General features: G+C 41.9%; 2 protein-coding genes across 3 annotated transcripts; one reads left to right on the plus strand and one right to left on the minus strand.

The window, feature by feature from the left end:
• On the minus strand, window positions 1–5,710 carry npl (N-acetylneuraminate pyruvate lyase (dihydrodipicolinate synthase)). Of its 2 annotated transcripts, none has more exons than XM_070909047.1 (12): window positions 5,619–5,710; window positions 5,253–5,338; window positions 4,935–5,008; window positions 3,326–3,413; window positions 3,162–3,219; window positions 2,378–2,453; window positions 2,075–2,167; window positions 1,782–1,927; window positions 1,600–1,646; window positions 1,419–1,503; window positions 1,282–1,321; window positions 1–1,165 (listed from the first exon to the last, which is right to left on the minus strand). In XM_070909047.1, exons 2-12 carry the CDS (start codon window positions 5,330–5,332, stop codon window positions 1,020–1,022), a joined length of 933 nt encoding a protein of 310 aa, XP_070765148.1. In that variant the 5' UTR covers window positions 5,333–5,338; window positions 5,619–5,710; the 3' UTR covers window positions 1–1,019. The 2 variants fall into 2 exon arrangements, with proteins under 2 accessions (XP_070765148.1, XP_070765149.1); XM_070909048.1 differs by having other exon boundaries at window positions 5,253–5,334; window positions 5,619–5,684.
• A 2,105-nt stretch (window positions 5,711–7,815) lies between these two features.
• edem3 (ER degradation enhancer, mannosidase alpha-like 3) lies at window positions 7,816–20,268 on the plus strand. The gene is made up of 21 exons (XM_070908369.1): window positions 7,816–7,945; window positions 8,062–8,107; window positions 8,523–8,623; window positions 8,853–8,892; window positions 9,269–9,381; window positions 9,562–9,715; window positions 10,229–10,363; window positions 11,169–11,274; window positions 11,395–11,492; window positions 11,779–11,904; window positions 12,005–12,088; window positions 12,228–12,311; window positions 12,729–12,853; window positions 13,142–13,313; window positions 13,417–13,562; window positions 13,672–13,816; window positions 14,138–14,329; window positions 14,619–14,784; window positions 17,155–17,340; window positions 17,750–17,797; window positions 18,942–20,268. The coding sequence occupies exons 1-21, from the start codon at window positions 7,854–7,856 to the stop codon at window positions 19,310–19,312; spliced, it is 2,730 nt and encodes a 909-aa protein (XP_070764470.1). The 5' UTR covers window positions 7,816–7,853; the 3' UTR covers window positions 19,313–20,268.
• Window positions 20,269–20,389: the final 121 nt, after the last annotated feature.

Below are 20,389 nucleotides of genomic sequence, written 5' to 3' on the forward strand. Positions count from 1 at the left end.
TTATTATTAAGGAATTAGTGATTATGTGTTACAATAATACAAAGCAAGGATTCTTCATTACACAAAATATTTCCCTTTATATGCCATTCACAGGGTATAAATTTAATAATAGATTATGCATTCTAACTCAAAACAAGGGCTGAATCTCATTTGCAAGGTTCTTTTTGGAGGCACGTTCATATCAATGTCCTCTCTGTCTCTGTTATCCTCTCTCTGATAGACTCAGCTTAAGGTTGGGGTGTTTTCCATAACAGTGGTTTTCAAGGCAGAAAAACAATTTAAAAAACACTTTTATTTCACTGGTGGCGGTTATGGACGGCAAAACATTCTACAAACCTGATCCACAAAAACAACGAAGTAACGAAGGAATTTCTATGGATGCCGTTCCACGTGACTTAGAGTGAAAATGAGATTCGACCCCGGTCTTACACAGTACAGGATAATAAAATAACACTGCTGATTTGTGATCAGCCCATAATTCCCAAAAATGTTCTTTTCCCATTTTATCATATGATAAACATTAGAGTTTTCCCCAGCAAAGGGGAGGAGTGACTCATGGAAAGGACGTCAATTGAGAGTGGCCACAAAAATATTCTCCTACATTCAATCAAGAGAATTTACCCTTGTGATGCCCTATCCTCCTCGAGTGTGTCTGTCCATCCAAAAAGGTAAAAATGTAAAATTGCTGCAAAATTCAAAGATTATTTAGGGTTGATTTTGAAGGTGTACCTAACCCTAAATTGTTGTCTGACTGTGCACCTGGAACTAGCTTCATGTGCAAAGTAAGCACTTCATTGGAAAAATGGACATGAGGTTCAGTCCTGTTCTGTTTGACAGTAAGATTTGATGCAAAGTGTAAATGTCTGATTCAGAATTGCTGGTTTAGTAGTATAACATGATACACATACAGGAACTGGATCATCATTGTGTGTCTGAAGGATTAATAACAGAGATTAGGTGAGAACTAAATGTCGGGTTATTGGGGGATTATCAGGGTTCAACAATCCAGTGTGAACATGTCAGTCTTCAGGGAAAATGCTGTGGTATTTCTGCGCGATGGACAGAGCATGAGCATGAGGACACGGCATCACAGGGAGTCGAGGGGGTCCCAGACACAAGCCTGACACCTCAATCATCAGCTGCTTGTTCACGCCCAGATCAAAGCCTGTCAATAGCAATAAAGCCGTTTCAGAGGCAGAGAAAGACTGCTATAGTACACGCACACTTGTTTATCTTATATATAATTTGGTAGAAAAACATCATGATGCAACCGTCACTCACCAGTTTTCTTGGCATAACTGAGAAGCTCTTGCATCTTGAACTACTCATGGAAATTAGACAAAGATGTCAGTCACCAGAATTGATGCAAAATATCAAAGAGAAGTTGGAAACAACAACAACAGGGAGATGGATAATACCTGTATTGTCCTGGCTTGGATAAGGTCGCCTTTCTCAAATGCTGAAATGAGCTTGTTGACATGACATCCGACATAGTTGTATGTGCTGCAGGCAGAGAAATTAGTAACACTTCACATGTAAATAACTGTTCGGCAGAGAGCATGAAAGGAGACAAAGTATTACGCAGAATCACAGACTGACCTGCCAACTGCTCCATGGGCTCCCATAGCCAGAGCTGCAAGCAGTTGCTACAGCAAAATGAAAGGACGTTTGTTTTAGGCTCTACAGTGGAGGTCAGAGTCACAAAACTTCATCCTGCAATATAAGCAACTACAGTATAAAACAGATGGACCAAGGCAGATTGACAGGGAGAAAAAGCTGACCTCGTCCATGCCGTAGACGACTGACCAATGAGGCCGACTGTAGCTGACACACAGGCCAAAGTCCATCAGGTCACTCCCAGAGAACTTCACACCTCCGAAGGAGGGAATGAGCTTCTCAATATCTTCCAACACATCTCTCACCAGCACTGGAGAAAAGAAAAAAACTCATATCTGGTATTGCCATCAGTAAAGATGATCTGATATTCAACATGCTTTTACCACGGTTAGGGATGTAGAGTCTCTCTATTTCTAAATGGCATGCGACTGCAAAATCAACCATCAGAGGAACGGACCTTCAACCCCGGTGACAGCTGGAATGTGATAGTAATAAAAGGGCAGGGTTGAGGCAACTGAAGCCACTTCCTGGAGGAACGACCTCAACACACCTGAAGAGGGATGAGATTGAAAGAAATGTGGAAAATACAATATTTTGTTTTGGTCTTACTTTACAACTAAGCTTGACAAGATCAGCACTAACATGTGAATGAAATGTGTAGCTGGATGCGAGGCGGCACACATTTTCAGCGTGCACAAACTTAAAATAAAATAATGAAATACGTAAAATAAATGCATTTCCCACTAAAACCGCTGCATACCTGCAGTGCTGGGCTTGAAGAAGGAGGGGGCAATGACTGCTATCCCATCAGCCCCGACCTGTGCTGCATGGCGAGCCTGGAGGGAAGACGAACATTGTGAAAAAGAACAATGAAAACTACAGCTTGTAGCTACTGCTATAGTGGATATTTTAAACTTTGCTGTTTATACAGTATACCATCACTGTAGAGTTTTGATCTATAGTTTAGATTAATCAGCTCTGGTCAGGGACTCGACCAATTCTGTCGTTTAATTTCTTCTCATTCAGGCCGTCAACTGGTTTTAAAGGACAACACACCCACTATGCTTGATACCACCCTTGTATTTGACCGTTAAATATGAAGCTACAGCCAGCAGTTGGTTAGCTTAGCATAAAAACTGGAAACAGGGGGAAACAGCTAGCCTGGTTCTGTTGAATGGGAATGAAATCTTCCTACCAGCACCTCTAAAGCTAATTAATTAACATGTTATATCTTGCAACTGCTCAGTTACAAGAAATTTCCCAAAATCTCACATGTAGCATGCCATCACATTCTGATATTAATGACACCCGAGTGCATGTTGCTGCCACAAGTTTGTTGAGTGGGAACCAGGATAGTCTGGAGGGATAGGTTTCCATGCTAACTTAGGATAGACTTATTTAACCCTCCTTTATGAAACATTTCCTGAAAACAAGGCAGATTCACTGCAGTACGGCTGGTTTATAACTGGTAATCTTTCATTATGAAACACACCTTCTGGTCCTCTTGTGAGTCGTGTTAAAACGATAAAAAGGCAGCAACTCACCAGTTCCTGAGAATCTTTAAGACTCATGCAGCCGACATGCACAACCACCTGATTCATTCTGTAGAGACACGCACACACATGCACACAAGTGCCAAGTGTCAACTATTTCCTCTCCTGCAACATATGGACAAATCTCCAGACAAAGATGCTGTGTGATGACTTACTTGCCCTTGGCTTTCTGACACCACTCCTTGGCCAGAATCTTCCTCTCTGCAACACTGAGAGACATGCTCTCTCCGGTGGTGCCATTCACTGTAAACAAGTAAAGTCTTATTTACATAGCATGTTCCACATCAAAACAGCATATCTGCCTACAGGCACCACCAGACCCTCAGCCGAGGAGAGGAAAAAACAATGTTTTTGGCAAAAGAAATGGAAGAAACCTCTGGTGGGGCCCATTCATAGAGGGATCCACCAGCGGTGGCTGAGTTTGCAAGATGTGCCAGGACAAAATCATTTCAATGGGTAATGAGCGGTAACAGAGACAATGACAGTGAGATAAGAAAGAACATAAAACCATGATCACACGGATAGCTCACAGAGACCAGTATGGGAATGGAACATTAACACAGGGAGAAGCTTAGCACTAATTCTGATGATTCGTTGGTTTTGACGAAACGGGAAGGAGGACAGGAAACGCTGACTGGCCTTGATCCATGTAGAGAAAAATCTTTACGTTATTTAACATTTCTCTGCGTTTCTGTTCCAGGGACAGTTCTTAATGTGGAACAGATTGATACCAAACAAACGTTGAGACAAAACAATACATTTTGCCAGAGAGGTCAGATAAAACTGTGTTAACTGAAGAGAAACACATTCATTTTGAGTACAAAATCAGTGTAAAGTTCAAGGTTCAACACCTAAACTGAGTTTGGTATTAACAGATTACATTTAAATGTACCCTGAGGGTTTTTTTTGACCACGCAATGGAGCTGTGTTTGTACGAGTGGGTCCTGGGTTTGTTTGTATCGTACGGAACGTACACAACATACTTAACAGTTTTACATTACAATCTGCGCCATCTGACGTCAATCAAACTACAACTTTAGAAAGACACTGCCTATTAAACTTCATTAAGCAAAATGTTTTTTTTCTGGGGGTATCCCACTACCACCCACAATTCACTACCACACAGTTTTTCCAGGTGTGAGCAGCGCTTCCCTTTTCTTTGTGTATTGCATTATGGGACAATAGTGTACATTAACAGCACACTCAAAAATCTACTGTATTTAGTAGTCTGTTTGAGCAGGACTAAAACAAGTAATCGATTCATCAATGAATCAACAACTATTTTGGTAAGTGATTAATCATTTCAGTTATTTATTAAAAATGGCAACCTTTCTCTGGCTCCAGCTTTCCAGTGAGAATGTCATGCATTTCTTTGTCATATATGATAGTAAACAGTATTGAATGGAAGTCAGACTTTTCTTTTAATGTAGGAACAACTGCACAAAAATAAAAAATTGCAAAACGCCTATTCTTCTGAAGAAACGACCCTAAAGCTGATGAGGAAATCATTATGTGACTCATAAACTATGACACAATATTTTTCATTAACAGCTTGACTATGGTTTTGTATTATATTGTGTTACCAGTCCTGCCTGACTACATTCATTCTTCACCAATAAGGAGAGTGAATGTGGTTAACAGAAGAGCAATACATTAATTATGTTTGCACACCAACAAGGCAAAGCATGCAATATCAAGGTTGTTTCTGATGGGAACACAGACAATGACAAACATCAAAAAGGAAAAATCCACTTGGAGACTTACCAAATATGCTATTTACACCTTGCTTCTCTGTCAAGTAGTCAATATAAGGTCCAATCTCTGACAGGTTGATTTCACTGTTTTGGGAAAATGTGAAAAATATAGGCCTACACATTTGGCAAAAAAGAATACCAAACATGCTATAGTACTCCAGATCTACAGGAGTGTATGATGGCCACAGTTTTCAGATATGTCCACACTCATTCCTCACTTTTAACTTTTTACAGGGGAACTGAATGCGCACACTCACACACCTAACACGTCATCCAGTGCTGGAAAATCAGACAGACAAAATTGAAGAGGTCTCGAAATGCCACTTACCCTTCTGTGGTGAATGGAGTAAAGGTGGCTGCAACCAGTCCTGTTAGCTTTTTATTAACAGCGGGAGCCATGTCTGACATAACTACCTGACACACAGACAGACATGCATTAGGTAGAAAGAAAGAAAGGGAAACTTAAATATAGGAAGGACACAGTACAAAAGAATTAAGAAAAACATCTTAGCCCATTGATAACTTTTTACGTCACACTGTCTTGCTGTTGAAAGCTAAACTTACATAAATAATTGCATCATGCCCGTACAGGACACACAGTATGTAAACCGTTAAGACACACATTGAGGTTACAGCGTCTACAAATATACCGTCTACAACTATTCATTTAATCCAAATGTCAGCACTATCTTACCTGTAAGACTGTTTTGCGGTCTGTGCGGTGGACATCTGATTTATTCTTGGGGAAACAGGAGTTGCGTCAAGGCACTGGTCAGGGATTTGTTGTTCTACTTGTCATGTGAAGCCATCTGAGCGTCAAGTGACACCGCAAAGCTTCATGGGAAATGTAGTTAATGAATGGAAAACACAGACAGACATAAACTGAAGATAAACATGGTCTTCCTCCGATTATGAATTAGGAAATATCCAGCTCGTAGACTGTAGACTCCAATAGCTTTGAAACTTATTTAGAGATTTGAATGTAGTTGTTCTTTCATTTATGAAACATTAACGCTGCCTTCATATGTTGTCAGGATATTTTAATTCTGTAGGCCTGCAAGCTCATACAAACAAAGTGGTACACTAGGAAAATTTAAGTCTCCATAACTCTACATAATATATCCATGATGATACCTAAATAGCTGAAATTTGCCTTTTTGTGGGACATATAAGCTATGTCAAACAAGCTACTAACAGTAGTAGTAGCATTTAAGAATTGAGGGTGTTCACGTAAATAATTACCATGGCTTTAGCATTGTTATTTTTTTTCAAAACCAATATACACCTAGCGTTATTAAATTCTAATGCGAAATGTAGTATTATTCATTATATCAAATTTCGTTATTACTTTAAATGTAAGCACTTGAGAGAAAACATTTCCGAGCTTTTATGGTCAGCCCAGAAAGGCAACACAAGCGAGAATGGTCGGGACGGTACTGCATTAGAATATTTTTTCCCGGACTTGACTTTCAGGTAACTCCTCCTGTTTGTGTGACACCTTCAAAAACCATTAAAGAACTGGTTATGTTTAGGTTTAAGTTATATATGGTTCATAGTAGTTTTACGTCCGTCCCTAGACGTACGTCTGCAATCCCAGCGAAAGAGGATAGATTTGTTTATCAACCTGAGAAAAATGCTGCCTGAGAAGCTAAACCCAGGGCAAAAATAACACCCTTTACCAGGAAGCGGATGTTGTTGACATTAACGTCGCAACGGCATCCGGTTTTGAAGGCAGGCTAGCTTGGCGAAACAACAGCTTACGGCGAAATTAGCAACTTTATAACCCGAAGGACAGAATAGATAGCCCGCTCAGGTCCACTGCTCAACAATGGACGCGGTTTTAGTCGACTTGTCATGTATTCTCGGTCTGTCCATTTTCACCAGCTCGGCTAGTTAGCACAGTTGGCTAACTGGCTAATTAAACCCTTACAAGTGTTCGGCAGCTTGTCTGACTAGCTGACGAAAGAGAACTGTCAAGAGGAGGAAATAATTAACTTATATCTAAAAAGGCTTACAGTTGACACACCAGAGTGATAACAGGAGCTGGTGTGAACAGGAGCTTCCAAGGACAGTTGGTTTGACTTGACTGTAACGTTAGATTGTTTGGAGTAAGTACACGATTTGAGGAGTGGGATTTTAAAACCACTAATAAGACGAGGACTGTTAACCCGGCGCTGGTTGCTTTTGTTTACAGTGAGTCTTAAAAATGACATTGTGTCTTGATAACTGAAAGTGCTTGAAGTTTCCTTGATCGTTGTTGCGTGAAGACTACATCTAGAAAATAACATTATTGTAATTTTCATAATTAGATCTCAGGAGTCATTTGACTTAGCGGGTTTAGTTGCATGTAACGTTAGTCTATTGCATGTCGACGTGTCTCACCTGTGTGGAATAGGTCCGGGTAACAGCTTTGGAAAGTAAACAGGTGTGTAAGCCAAAATGCACGCAGGGCATGGAGCAACTTTGCATTATAACTAATGCCTGCTACATCAGTTACACTTAGATATCTGGTTACTTGAAATAGCAACATTCCTACAAACTGTGTAGTTTCAGTTTTGTCTGTTAAAGGGCACATTGTACATGGTCACTTTTTCACACATAATCCTGTTTTTGGTGTTTGCTGAGAAACACCGATGAGTGTAAGTGGCTACGATTGAACAACAAACTAGGATGATTTCATCCTTTCTGTACTCGTGGATGATTAGGTGGTACATCTTAGGCAAAGCCAAAGAATTCTTTAACATGATCTCAGATGTATAACAGATGTATAACATTAATGGGATGGTGTAGGCTTATGATTCTTGGGTGTTTTTGCTAGTTTGAGCTGTTTGGTTAGGGCAGTGGTAATGACTAGGTATTTGCTCAGTGACTGTCTGAGAGCCAAACTGTAGTTGTATGTACACTGCTACGATCTTGCCCAGCTACCACAATGCCAGCTGTACTGTTCTTCTTATTCATGCTGCTTGGAGCATTATGCAGCCATGGACAGGCCATGTCACGAGAGGAGAAGCACAGGTTGAGGTGAGTTTAGAAAAAAAGGACACAGCGCCCTCAGAGCGTAATATGGGAAAAACATTTTCTCCCCTGAAAAGATATTACGCACGCTGACTTGTGTCTGTGTTTTCCCTTCACCGAAGGAACCAAGTGGTTGAGATGTTTGACCATGCATATCAGAATTATATGGTAAGTTATCAGTTTTCAGTGGATTCCTTCACAGAAATAGGACTTTCTAATTTAAGGAATTTAATAAGTCTGTGTTCTGAAGCCTTGATATTTGGATTAGATTCAGGACACTTTAGCAGCTTATTAGGTGACCAGATACATTTTTTTCCTTTTTGCATCCCTGCCCATACCAGTGGAGAATAGAGAATATCTGTTGCAAAATAAGATGGAACCATAACTTTCCATAACATAACATAACATTTTTGATATTTGGGAGCAGTTTTTTGTATCAGTTCCAGTTGGCTTTTTGGTACTCCTTTATGTTAGACAGCACAAAATATCATGTATATTTTAAGATGACTGATCTGAATGAGCTGGCCTCCTAAGGGGACAAAAAGCATGGTGTTAAAAGTGTGTATGTGTGTGTGTTTCTTAGGACCATGCATACCCAGCAGATGAGCTGATGCCACTGACATGCAGAGGAAGAGTACGTGGGCTTGAACCCAGTCGAGGTGACATAGATGACGCTCTGGGAAAGTGAGTAGCGTACTGCCTTTGTTTCTTGAGATCTAATGTATTAATGAAGTAATGATGACGTAGATCCGCACACACATTGTCCACACACAGTACCACACCTGAGCACTTGGTGGAGGCAGATTGTACTTATACATCCTGAATAAACATCATTATGTTGAATAAATTTTTTACACTATTATCGTGAGGGGCAGTCAACACTCTTGGTAAACAGTTTTTCTCTCTATGATAGGTTCTCTCTGACCCTCATAGACACTCTGGATACTCTGGTGGTTAGTATTGGTTTCTTGTATTTGTCATGTTTGGTTGTCTTACAGTGGGTTATTATTTTGAGGCTGTATTTAGATGAATAGGACAGAACACAGCGGAGGTGTTGATGAAATTGGAGTCATGAATTTTGCGCACTGTACAAGGAAATGATCCCATGATTTATTTCTTTTGCTTTGTCAGTCCATAACAGAATTTAGAGAGAAATGTCAGTGTTACTAAATAAAAATTAACAGAGCCTTTTGATTAAATAGTTCTGGTGTCAATTGTCTGCAATATCCTAAAATAAATTAAGTCAGCGTTTCAGTCCACTTTTAAACCAGGAAATGGCCTATAAGTAAGCCAGATTTTCATAGTCATGTATTTTTTTGTCATTGCCAGCTTTTGAATAAGACGACAGAGTTTGAAGCTGCAGTGAGGAGAGTGCTGTCAGATGTGAGGCTGGACAACGACATCGTGGTGTCAGTCTTCGAAACCAACATTCGAGTCCTTGGGTGAGATTGGACTAGACTATCAACACACTTTAATGGTTAAGAAATAAACTGTTAATGTAGTGTACCACATTTTATACTAAGTGTCCTCTCCGACAGGCAGCAAATAGGACAGCTGATAAGAAATCACTGGATCCTGCTGTACTTACTTAATATGTGGTTGTTGGGTGTGTGTGTGTTCAGAGGTCTGTTGGGAGGGCACTCCATGGCTGTGATGCTGAAGGAGGGAGGTCAACACATGCTGTGGTACCAGGATGAGCTCCTGCATATGGCCAAAGACCTGGGCCTCCGATTGCTGCCAGCCTTCAACACCAGCAGTGGCCTGCCTTATCCCAGGGTGAGACAAACGTATATTGGCAGACATACCTACATTCAGCCCCTTAATACCAGAAACAAACCTACATGCCCCGTGGCTTGTCTAAGGTGGGGATATTAAACAATCATTTCATGCATACTTGTTGTGTCTTGTCATTGTTAGTCCCATGTTATTCCATTTTCAAGGTTTTGTTTTGGAATATGGGATAAGAAAAATGCTCTGCATTGCAAATAAATGTAGTTTAGTTTAGAGTATTGTTTCATGAAGACTACGTCTGGACTGTGGTTGGAAAACAATGTCTGCTCCTCTACTTGTGAGAAGAGTCATTGAACACCAAGTTCATTTGTGATGCATCTACAGGAGTCAATAAAATCTGTAGTGTATATGGAAAAAAAGAAAAACTACATATTTTCATTTTCTGCTTCACTGCTCGGCTCGCAGCTGTCACAGCTTTTGAATGAGTAGTTTTCATTCATACTCTCTCCCAAACCAAACGTGACTCTAAAATTGTGTAATGTTATTTCTGCTTAACAGGTGAACTTAAAATATGGGGTCAGGGGTCCTGAAACGAGAACAGGCACAGAGACAGACACCTGTACTGCGTGTGCAGGAACCATCATCCTGGAGTTTGCTGCCTTAAGTCGCTTCACTGGAGATCCTGTGTTTGAGGTACCAAATGTCCATCAGATAATAAGATCTTCCTATGCCTATATTAACATGTTGCAATCTATAATTCAGCAAAGAAAGCTGTAAAGTGTTAAAAGATAGCCATCAGCTATTTGAACAGACACACCCTACAAGCAGCTCATCTTTCTTTGTTTATCTGTAATCCAGGTTACACTCATTTTATGTTCTTTGAGATCAGGTTGCAGAGACTTGGTTTTATGAAACCACACTGTTGTTTGACGACCCATGATATGAAATGCAGTCTGTCATGATTATTCACCTCTCTTCAGAAGAAAGTGTCTCATTCCTTATTTTTAATTGTTAAAACAAGTGTACACACACTTGAAAATTGCTGCTTATTTATTTGTATACTTTGTGCGTACACCCTGTCATCTGATAGTTCACCGGGTATCACTGTGTTAATATATGTTGCCTTGCAACTTTGGCTCCGTTCTATTCAAGCGTCCCAGTAAGCCATGAGTGTGACATTGAGCCAGCATGCATAATACCAGGACACTGAAGCAGCTAAATGAATTCAACCATCACTGTGACAAATAAGCTAGATGTGGACATTTGTGAATGGGAAACCAATATTCTCTTGTTTTGCTTGTTGATCAACCTGAAAAGGTTTGATATTTTCCCTGTGCTATGATATTAGAGCCTGGGACTGGTTCACTTCCTGGCAGCAGTAGCCTGCTGATCAAGCACAGAGTCAATCACTGTAAACTTTGTGACAGTGGACATCTACTGCAGATTGATTTTTATTTAACTTATTTAATCAATATTGCACCCTTCCTCATACACACAGGCGCATGCCCGGAGAGCCCTGGACTTTCTGTGGGAGAAGAGACAGAGAAACAGCAATCTGGTGGGAACCACCATCAACATCCACTCTGGAGAGTGGGTCCGTAGGGGTGAGAGGGGGGGGGTGAAAGATGAAGAGGGTGGATGAAGGGATGAGAGAGATGGGAGTGGAGGAGGCTGTGGCAGATTTCTCTTGTCTTATAACGTGATGTACGATTGTGTGTCTCCAGACAGTGGAGTAGGAGCGGGAATTGATTCATACTATGAGTATCTGCTAAAGGCCTACATCCTCTTGGGAGACGACCTGTTTCTGCAGCGGTTCAATATTGTGAGGACACACACACACACACACACACACACACACACACACACTTACTTGTACAGAGTAATTTGATGCCTTTCTGTCTTCATAATAGCATTTTGTCACAGTGGCATCTCCAACATAACAGCGTTATACTTGTACGTTTGTGCATTTCGGGATTCTGTTTAGGTCTTCAGCATAGAATTAGCTGTTTTAAGTCCTCAGACTCGCATCGGACTATTTGTGTATAGCACCAAACACCATAAGACTATTGTTATATCCTCAATCCTTCCACGTTGTATGTCCCATTTAGCACTATGCATCTATAATGAAATACATTAGCCAGCCACCGCTGCTGCTGGATGTCCACATCCACAAACCTCTGCTTCCCGCTCGCACCTGGATGGACTCTCTGCTGGCCTTCTTCCCTGGACTGCAGGTCAGATTGAATCATGTGAATGGAAGCTTTTACTCTTCCTTGATTGGCTTGTGCCATTTCAGTAATGTTGTACGTGCTGTCCATACTATACATGTCTCAGGTGTTGAAGGGAGATATCCGTCCTGCCATCGAGACTCATGAGATGTTGTATCAAGTTACAAAGAAACACAACTTCCTCCCAGAGGTAATCTGTCTCTCTGTGTATCCAACATACCACATCTTAGGCTTTAACTGCATGCATTTCACGAGACACGTCTGTCTGTTCTAATTACAACGCTTGGGATGGCTTGCTGACCCCTTCGTCCTTCTCCGTCTATCCCCAGGCCTTCACTACTGATTTCAGGGTACACTGGGCGCAACATCCCCTGAGGCCTGAGTTTGCGGAGAGCACCTATTTCCTTTACAAGGTAATTTATCAAGGAAGCTTGACATAATGCAGACGTTCTCTTTTTACTGCCACAGTACGGACGTAAATGACGTATTATCATGAGCCGGGTTTTGTTAAACGTTAACTTTGATCTCAAGTTTCTGACATTGGACCAAAAAGTCAAGGACTCATGTACAATATTTCAGAAACACTATCTCCATTTCTGCAGTTATTAAGCAGCCTCCAGCAAAAAGACCAAAAGTTTGTGTTCACAGTTATATTATAATGAATCTTTGCCTTCTGCATTCTGGTGTCGTCTAAAAATGTATGAACATACTATGATAAAACACTGAGATCAGTTACATCTTTGTGTCTGACCGGATTTCACTGGAGCCTTCCTCATGGTTGATATTCTGTCCTCTGTTATGATCACACTACTGTCCTCTCATCCTCCCAGGCCACAGGAGACCCGTATTACCTGGAGGCAGGTCGCACCATCCTGGACAACCTCAACCGCTTTGCTCGTGTCCCCTGCGGCTTCGCTGCAATGAAGGACGTACGCACTGGGAGCCACGAGGACAGGTGAGAATAAAGACTCAGTATTTGTACAATGATTTGTAGGATGCTACAAACTAGACACCATTGAGACGTGCTTTACATACTGTACCATCAGATATACATACCATGACATGATGGTATGTAAAGCATGGTATGATATACAGTATCTACAATAAGCTGATAATATGAACAAATAAGTCAGGCTCTACTTTGCAATGACCTTTGTGAGTATTTGATAAATAAACCACTAGGTTAAAGTATCCTGTTTGTTAGCCCTATGCCCCATATCTTACGCCTCTTCTCTCCCTTCAGAATGGACTCGTTCTTCCTCGCTGAGATGTTCAAATACCTCTTCCTGCTGTTTGCTGATGCGGAGGACTTGCCATTTGATGTGGAGGACTATGTCTTCACAACCGAGGCACACCTGCTGCCTCTGTCCCTCTCCACAGCCCCCCACGCGTCATCTATTCCCTCCAACAGAACGGTAATCGACATGATGCCATTATAAATCAAATCTGACAAATTGATGAAAGCATTTACACATTGCAGATCCTAACAGAATATGTAATATACTCATGATGCTTCAGTCAGAGGAGGAGCTGGACGACTCTAACTTTGACTGGACCTGCCCCAACACTCGCCTCCTGTTTCCTGACCCGGCCTTCCCTCGTAACCTGAGAGAACCGATCCGTAGTGCTGTGGACAAGAGCTGCCCCCGTCCTGCTGCTTACCGGTATGCATATAGGTTTGACCAGGTTACTGTATATGCCTGCACTTATGCTCTATTTTCCTACTGTATCTCTTCTATGTTTTTAACTTTTTCCTCCTCTCCCTCCTCTCAGGGAACCCGGTATGGGCCGTCCTCCTCTGAGGGCTCAGGACTTCATGGCAAACAACCCTGAACATCTGGAGCTGCTGAGGAGAATGGGAGTCAGTCTCATCCACCTAAAAGACGGCAGGGTGCAGCTGGTCCAGCATGCTACACAGGTAAACAGTTTAACAACAAGGAAAAGCAAAAAACGCACAACCCAAGGCTGAAATAATCCTGAATAGTTTCTTAATAGTATGCTACCCCTCAGCTGTTGTTCTAATCACTAGAAGTGGAAAGGATGGGGTAACTAATGATACAATAGTTACTTTAACAGCATTGTGCTTCTGCACTATTATTTAAATGTAAAACAGCAAGAGAACATACTGTGATACTTGGTCTAAACTGGAGGATATATTCTTTGTCCTAACACTCACGGTGTTCTTTCCATCCTCTGTCTCTTTTCCTCTTCTTTCCCACTCTGGCAAACCCACACCTAGGCGGTGAGTGCGGTAGCGGCAGAGGACGGCGTGCGTTTCATGCAGGAGATGATGGAGCTGTCCAGCCAGCAGCAGAAAGAGCAGCTGCCTCCCAGAGCCATTCAGATCGTTTCACATCCATTCTTTGGCAGGGTTGTGCTGACTGCCGGTCCAGCACAGTTTGGCACAGACCTGTCTAAAAGTTCCACAGGGGTGAGTGGGTTTTGTAACTCTGCCAAGCTGCCAGGTTTCAAATGGGCACTTAACTGTCCTCCTGTTAGTTTTTCCTAAGAGAGCCGCTCACTTTCCCCCAGTGTTTTAAAGGGAGCGCTTCCTCTCCTAGAATATTTTCCAAATTCAAACAGATGAAAAGATGAGTGCTTGGTTTCAGCACCAGAAGAGTAGGATTAGACTGCAGCACTGTATACCCCATACTATTAAAATGCATCCCATCGTTCTTTGCAATAATTCACCTGTCCTGCTTCCTTCCTTCTGTGTGCAGGTACGAGGCTTTGTGACTGTAGCTGAACCCTACAGTGGCTGTTCTGAGATCACCAACGCTGAGTATGTCCAGGGCCACATCGCTCTGCTTCAGAGGGGTCAGTGTATGTTTGCAGAGAAGGCCCGACACATCCAGAAGGCTGGCGCCATTGGAGGCATAGTCATCGGTGAGTGAAAGCAGCTAACGACACAAGACGGCAGACTACTCAATGACTAGATTAGGCCTCGATTAGCAATACATATATATTCATATGCAACAGTGCAATACATACATACATACATATATATATATATATATATATATATATATATATATATATATATATATACAGTCATGGAAAAAATTATTAGACCACCCTTGTTTTCTTCAATTTCTTGTTCATTTTAATGCCTGGTACCACTAAAGGTATATTACCTGAAGAATACAATGAACACGACAAAAAATGCAGCTGATTACATAATACTTTATGTCCTATTTGACATGCTTAAGCTTAATTGTATTCCCAGGGTATATAAGAGGCCATTTCTTGTCATAAGCAGCACTGCACATGCAAAGGCCTGGAGTGGTTTCCTGCTTACATTCAAGCCGTAGCACAACTAAGAAGTTGTCAGCTCTCACATAATGCCTAAAACAAAAGAATTATGTGAAGCCACAAAGGCAGCCATCTTGGCACTGCTGGAAATTGGCATGAGTGAGAGACAGGTAGCCAAAAAACTGAAGATCTCCAAGACAGCCGTTCATTACACCAAGAAAAAACAAGCCGAACATGGTACTACCTAATTGCTAGCTGGTCGAGGCAGGAAACGTCTTTCTACCCCACGAGATGACCGTGCACTCATCCGTTCCTGTGTCAGGAATCGTCGTCAGACCTCCAGGGACCTTAAAAATGAGTGGGCACTGTCGAGAAATGTGACTTGTTCGGCAAGGACAGTTCGACACCAACTTCTTGAAGCTGGTCTGAAGTCACACAAGGCACGGAAGAAGCCCTTCATCAACGAAAGGCAGAGGAAGGCCCGGTTACTCTTTGCTAGGGATCACAAGGATTGGACTGTTGATGATTGGGCTTAGGTTCTCTTCAGTGATGAATCCAATTTTGAGTTGATGCCCACTCCAGCCAACTTACTGGTTAGGAGGAAGCCTGGAGAAGCCTACAAACCAGACTGTCTTGCCCCTACAGTAAAACATGGGGGTGGATCAGTGATGATCTGGGGTTGTTTCAGTATGGGTGGAACAGGGCAAATGCAATTGTGTGAAGGGCGAATGAACCAGGTCATGTACAGGGCTACTCCTGAAAACAGTCTTCTTCCATCAGCTGGAAAACTCTTTCCTGCCTCGAATGACTGGATTTTCCAACAAGACAATGCCCCTTGCCACACGGCAAGGTCAGTTAAAGCCTGGATGGAGAACCAGAACATTCGAACCATGCCTTGGCCTGCTCAATCACCAGATCTAAATCCAATGGAAAACCTGTGGAAAATCATCAAACTCAAAATGGAGAACCACAAGCCCAAAAACAAAGCAAATTTGTTTGAATTTGTGCAACAGGAATGGGCTGCTGTGACAGCAGAACAATGTCAGAAGCTGGTGGAGAGCATGCCAAGACGCGTGGCTGCAGTCATCAAAAACAATGGTTATGCAATCAAGTACTAACTCCTGTGTGTATCATGTGACTAAAACAGACAGAAAAGAAAACATGGAATGCCTAAAAGCACTGTTTTTGGCAGTACAATGCCAAAGCTATTGATGTAAGAACTTAAGTGATTTTGGTTATTATCAAGAAAACCATGGAAAATGGCTAGATATCAGCTCTTAAATTAAACTCTTATGAGCTATTTTTGTTGTTATCATTATATTTGTCCAAACAAATGTACCTTTAGTGGTACCAGGCATTAAAATGAACAAGAAATTGAAGAAAACAAGGGTGGTCTAATAATTTTTTCCATGACTGTATATATATATATATATATATATATATATATATATATATATATATATATATATACACACACACACTTTGTTATTGTATATATTTTTTTTATTTCTTATTTTTTATATCTTATATTTGTACATACTCTTATTTCTAAATTCATGCTACTTTCTACTCTTGTATGAGAGCACCAGTGCTGTATAATTTCCCCACGGGGATCAATAAAGTATTTCTGATTCTGATAAATGGATTATCTTGAGGACAGAATGGAAGTGAGCCTAATAATAGTAATATTCATCTACGTAGGACCAACAGTTGTAAATTCCTTTCACTATCTTGACATCTTTTTCAATTAATAGATGAATTGTAAAGTCCACAAAATGTCAGAAACTAGTGAAAAATTTGCCTCACAATTTCCCAGAGCCCTATGTGACGTCTTGAAATTGCTTGTTCCTTATTAAAGACTTAAACGATTAAAGGATGGGTAAAGGGTGATTAATCTCTTATCAAAGTCATGGTCAGTTAATTTCCTGTCGATTGATGATTCGACTAATTGTTTCAGCGCTACACTCTCTCACTTATCTCCTTTTGCTCCCCTCCTCTTTCCAGATGACAACGAGGGCAGCAGCAGCGACACAGCCCCCCTGTTTCAGATGGCGGGGGACGGCCGCAACACTGATGACGTCACCTTGCCACTCCTCTTCCTCTTTCACAAGGAGGGCAACATCCTGTTGGAGGCGCTGAAGGAGTACAGGGAGGTGGAGGTGCTGCTGAGCGACAAAGCCAGAGACAGAGGTGTGACATTACTCTCCTCATATGCCTCCCTAATTATTAGAACTCCCCCCTTTTGTTCCACTTATCTCTCTCGATAAGATCGATCACATCAGTGTACTCATCTCTCTCCACTGGCTGAGCCTCGTTATGTGCTCGGCTTCATAAAATAAAGATGAGGTGTAGGGATTCAGGCATTATTTGAAGTCTCTGAGATCGTGACTCATTCCAAAAGCCACCCACCAGCTGTGGTTATAATGGTGGATGGTGGAGGTTTACACCCTTATCAATATTGCATCCTCATTCTTTTCCTCTTTTTCCTCATTTGCCAAATCCCTCTGTTCCCTGTGGTGGACTGTAACAGTGCCTTTCCTCTCCTCTCTTTCTTGGTTTCTCTTCTTTTTTCATAACCCTCTTCCCTTTGGATGAACAGCAGCCATATTCAAAGGTAAACCTCTTCCTGGCAGCCTGATTGAGGGCAGTAAGTATTATTTTCCTTCTTTCTTGGCCTGTCATCCACACTTCTTTCATCCTTTCTCTGTTTTCCCTCCTTACAGTTGTGCTTTCATCTCTCCATCCATTCCTCTCACTCTGCCCTCTAACCACAGGTCTCTGTTTGTGTTTGATAGAACAGTTTAGTTTAGTCACAGTATTGTCATTTGTTATTCTCTCCATCAGAGCTTAGGACATGACAGCTCTTTATGTTGTTTTTGTCACTGGAGCAAACCAATAGTCACACATGGCAAGGCTGGGCGGTGTGGCAGGGTGAGACCAGTCTCGTGCATTTACACGGTTTCTTAAATTTGTATTCGGTCCACTTGTCTTGATTTGATCTACATTCATTTATATAGAATATACATTCACCTATATAGTCCGCTGTGTTTGCTGTCAAACAGGCTGTAAAATGGCAAGATTTCATAACTAATGCAAAGAAGCCTGATCAGAGGCTGTTGTCAGTCTAAGTAACCTGGCTGCAGGTACAGGATCAGCTGCATAACAGCACACTAGGACCTGTGTGGGATCTGAGCCTACTACTCTCTTCAGCAGACGAGATGCTTACCAAAACAGACAGTAGATCACAAATCCTTTGATTTATGGCTGGTCTCTGTAACCACAAAGCCACCAGGACACAATAATGACCAGGTGACCTGTGTCTATCTGTTCTTGAATTATAAAGCCTTGAAATGACAGTGACTTCCTGATTTCTTTGCAGCAATGCTCGATATATTCCCTCGACTGTGTAAAGCACAGACTTGTTCCTTAACACGTTAACAATCTGCAGTTAAAGAAGTGGCTACACTTTTTTTCCTCCAACCAAATCTGTGCAAAATTCACAGTATAACTTTTTTTGCCAGATTTCTTGTCTAAGTTGACTCTCAGTTTTGGTTGTGCAGCTATGTGAGAAAGGCTTTATCCTGTGGGAAACATGACTCACCATCAGCATCATGCTGTTATAGTTGACAGCCTCTCCATGAAAACTGTTCTATTTTTGACTGAGAACGGCTACCAGGAGGCATGTTGTATAGATTACCCACTGAGGAGGAGGAAAAGAGGTTTGTGTATGTGTGTCTTGCACATCTTTTTGTATAAAGCTGTTCAGTCACACGCCCCTGCTTTCTTTTCAGGTGTGGACGTGCAAGAAGCGGAGGAAGACTGCTTAACTGAGGCAACAACTCCCACCTCATTTGAACCTATTGGCCAATCGCAAATGAGCACGTTGGAGCTAGACGAATTGGCTCCCGAGGAGGTGACTCCATCACAGGAGGAAGTCAGTCCTGTAGATGAAGACACTAGTCCTGCAGAGCAACACAGACCACCGGAAGAGGAAGCTAGTCTTACAGAGGCAGAGTATGATTTGGCACAGCCCAAAGAGGAGAGAGACTCTGAGGAGCCCGAGGGCGACACAGACTCGAGCAGCCAGTCAGTGGATGAGCTGCTGGCTGATTGGCGGGAAGACTTGGAGGCGTTCCAGCAGATGGAGAAGGATGAGCTCTGACAGTCGTCGGCCGTGTCGTGCCCTGTGACTGCGGTTTGATCCCACTGTGGGGAGAAACCTGGAGGGAACACATCTTCACACGTCACAAGCCTCCATCTGACAAAGTCAAAGGAAGCTGGGGAGATGTCTTTCATGGCTGTTTCTCCTCTTGCTCTCTGTGGACGGTATCACGTGCCAAGGCAAGCCCACATACTGTATCTCCGGACCAAGGGAGTCCTTTTTAGCCTGGTAGATGATGGATGAGAGACCAGGGTTCTTACCTCACTTTCTCATACAGTTTCTGTTAATCTGTCATAACAAACCCTAATGAATGACATGGACCAGACTGTATGTAACAGTGTCTCACTTTCCACTCCAGATTACTTCTCACACTGTCGTTCTCTCTATGCATTTCTGACTCCTTTTGCTCAAATCAACGCTGGTCCAACAACAACGTTCTGACTAATTGTCATCCATCGACCAATTAATTTTATTTAAATGTGATGATTGTGATGATGCATTTACTGTCGTCATGGTCTCGGGCTTAATCATATGTACACGTTGATGTGAGTTAAGGACTTAATTCATGTGGAGATTGGTGACATTGAATAAGCTGTAGGATCTTTTTATGGCTTTATGGTAGACAAACTCAACACCAAGCTTTATCTCTCTGGAGGATATATGAAGTCATCTGTCAGTGTAAATATGTATTTGTTGATATTTTGACTGAAACAATATAGCGCTGCTTTGCTCAGGTTCTGGTTCACCCCACAAACAACAACCTCTGGACCACATCGGGTGGAGCAGAAACACCCTCAGCAGCGTGGTGGTATGGATTACACACCCCTCAACCGCCACAGGGGGACGCTATATGATCTGTCTGCCATGCTGTAGCTGCTGACTGATTGGAAGGAGCAGAAATAAGTCAATAAGTTAACATGATGAAATTAAATAAAAATTGAGAGGGAAATCTGGAAGACTGGTTTGATTTTCCTTGAGTTTATGTTTTTTTTAATACTGAATGTTGGGTTCAGATGTTCAAAAGATATTCAAAAATGATGATAAAATGGGCGGACACCCACATAAAAGCAGTTGAGT

The sequence above is a fragment of the Enoplosus armatus genome, chromosome 7 (genome assembly GCF_043641665.1).
Source record: "Enoplosus armatus isolate fEnoArm2 chromosome 7, fEnoArm2.hap1, whole genome shotgun sequence".
NCBI lineage: Eukaryota > Metazoa > Chordata > Actinopteri > Centrarchiformes > Enoplosidae > Enoplosus > Enoplosus armatus.

Excerpts from the sequence above, each read along its gene's own strand:
- edem3 (XM_070908369.1), top strand. The coding sequence starts at position 7,854 with ATGCCAGCTGTACTGTTCTTCTTATTCATGCTGCTTGGAGCATTATGC. Across the intron at positions 11,275-11,394 it reads TGGAGAGTGGGTCCGTAGGG|ACAGTGGAGTAGGAGCGGGA; the intron begins GTGAGAGGGGGG and ends GTGTGTCTCCAG. Across the intron at positions 11,493-11,778 it reads TTCTGCAGCGGTTCAATATT|CACTATGCATCTATAATGAA; the intron begins GTGAGGACACAC and ends TGTCCCATTTAG.
- npl (XM_070909047.1), bottom strand. The coding sequence starts at position 5,332 with ATGTCAGACATGGCTCCCGCTGTTAATAAAAAGCTAACAGGACTGGTT. Across the intron at positions 2,168-2,377 it reads CTTCAAGCCCAGCACTGCAG|GTGTGTTGAGGTCGTTCCTC; the intron begins GTATGCAGCGGT and ends ATCCCTCTTCAG. Across the intron at positions 1,166-1,281 it reads CAGTTATGCCAAGAAAACTG|GCTTTGATCTGGGCGTGAAC; the intron begins GTGAGTGACGGT and ends TGCTATTGACAG.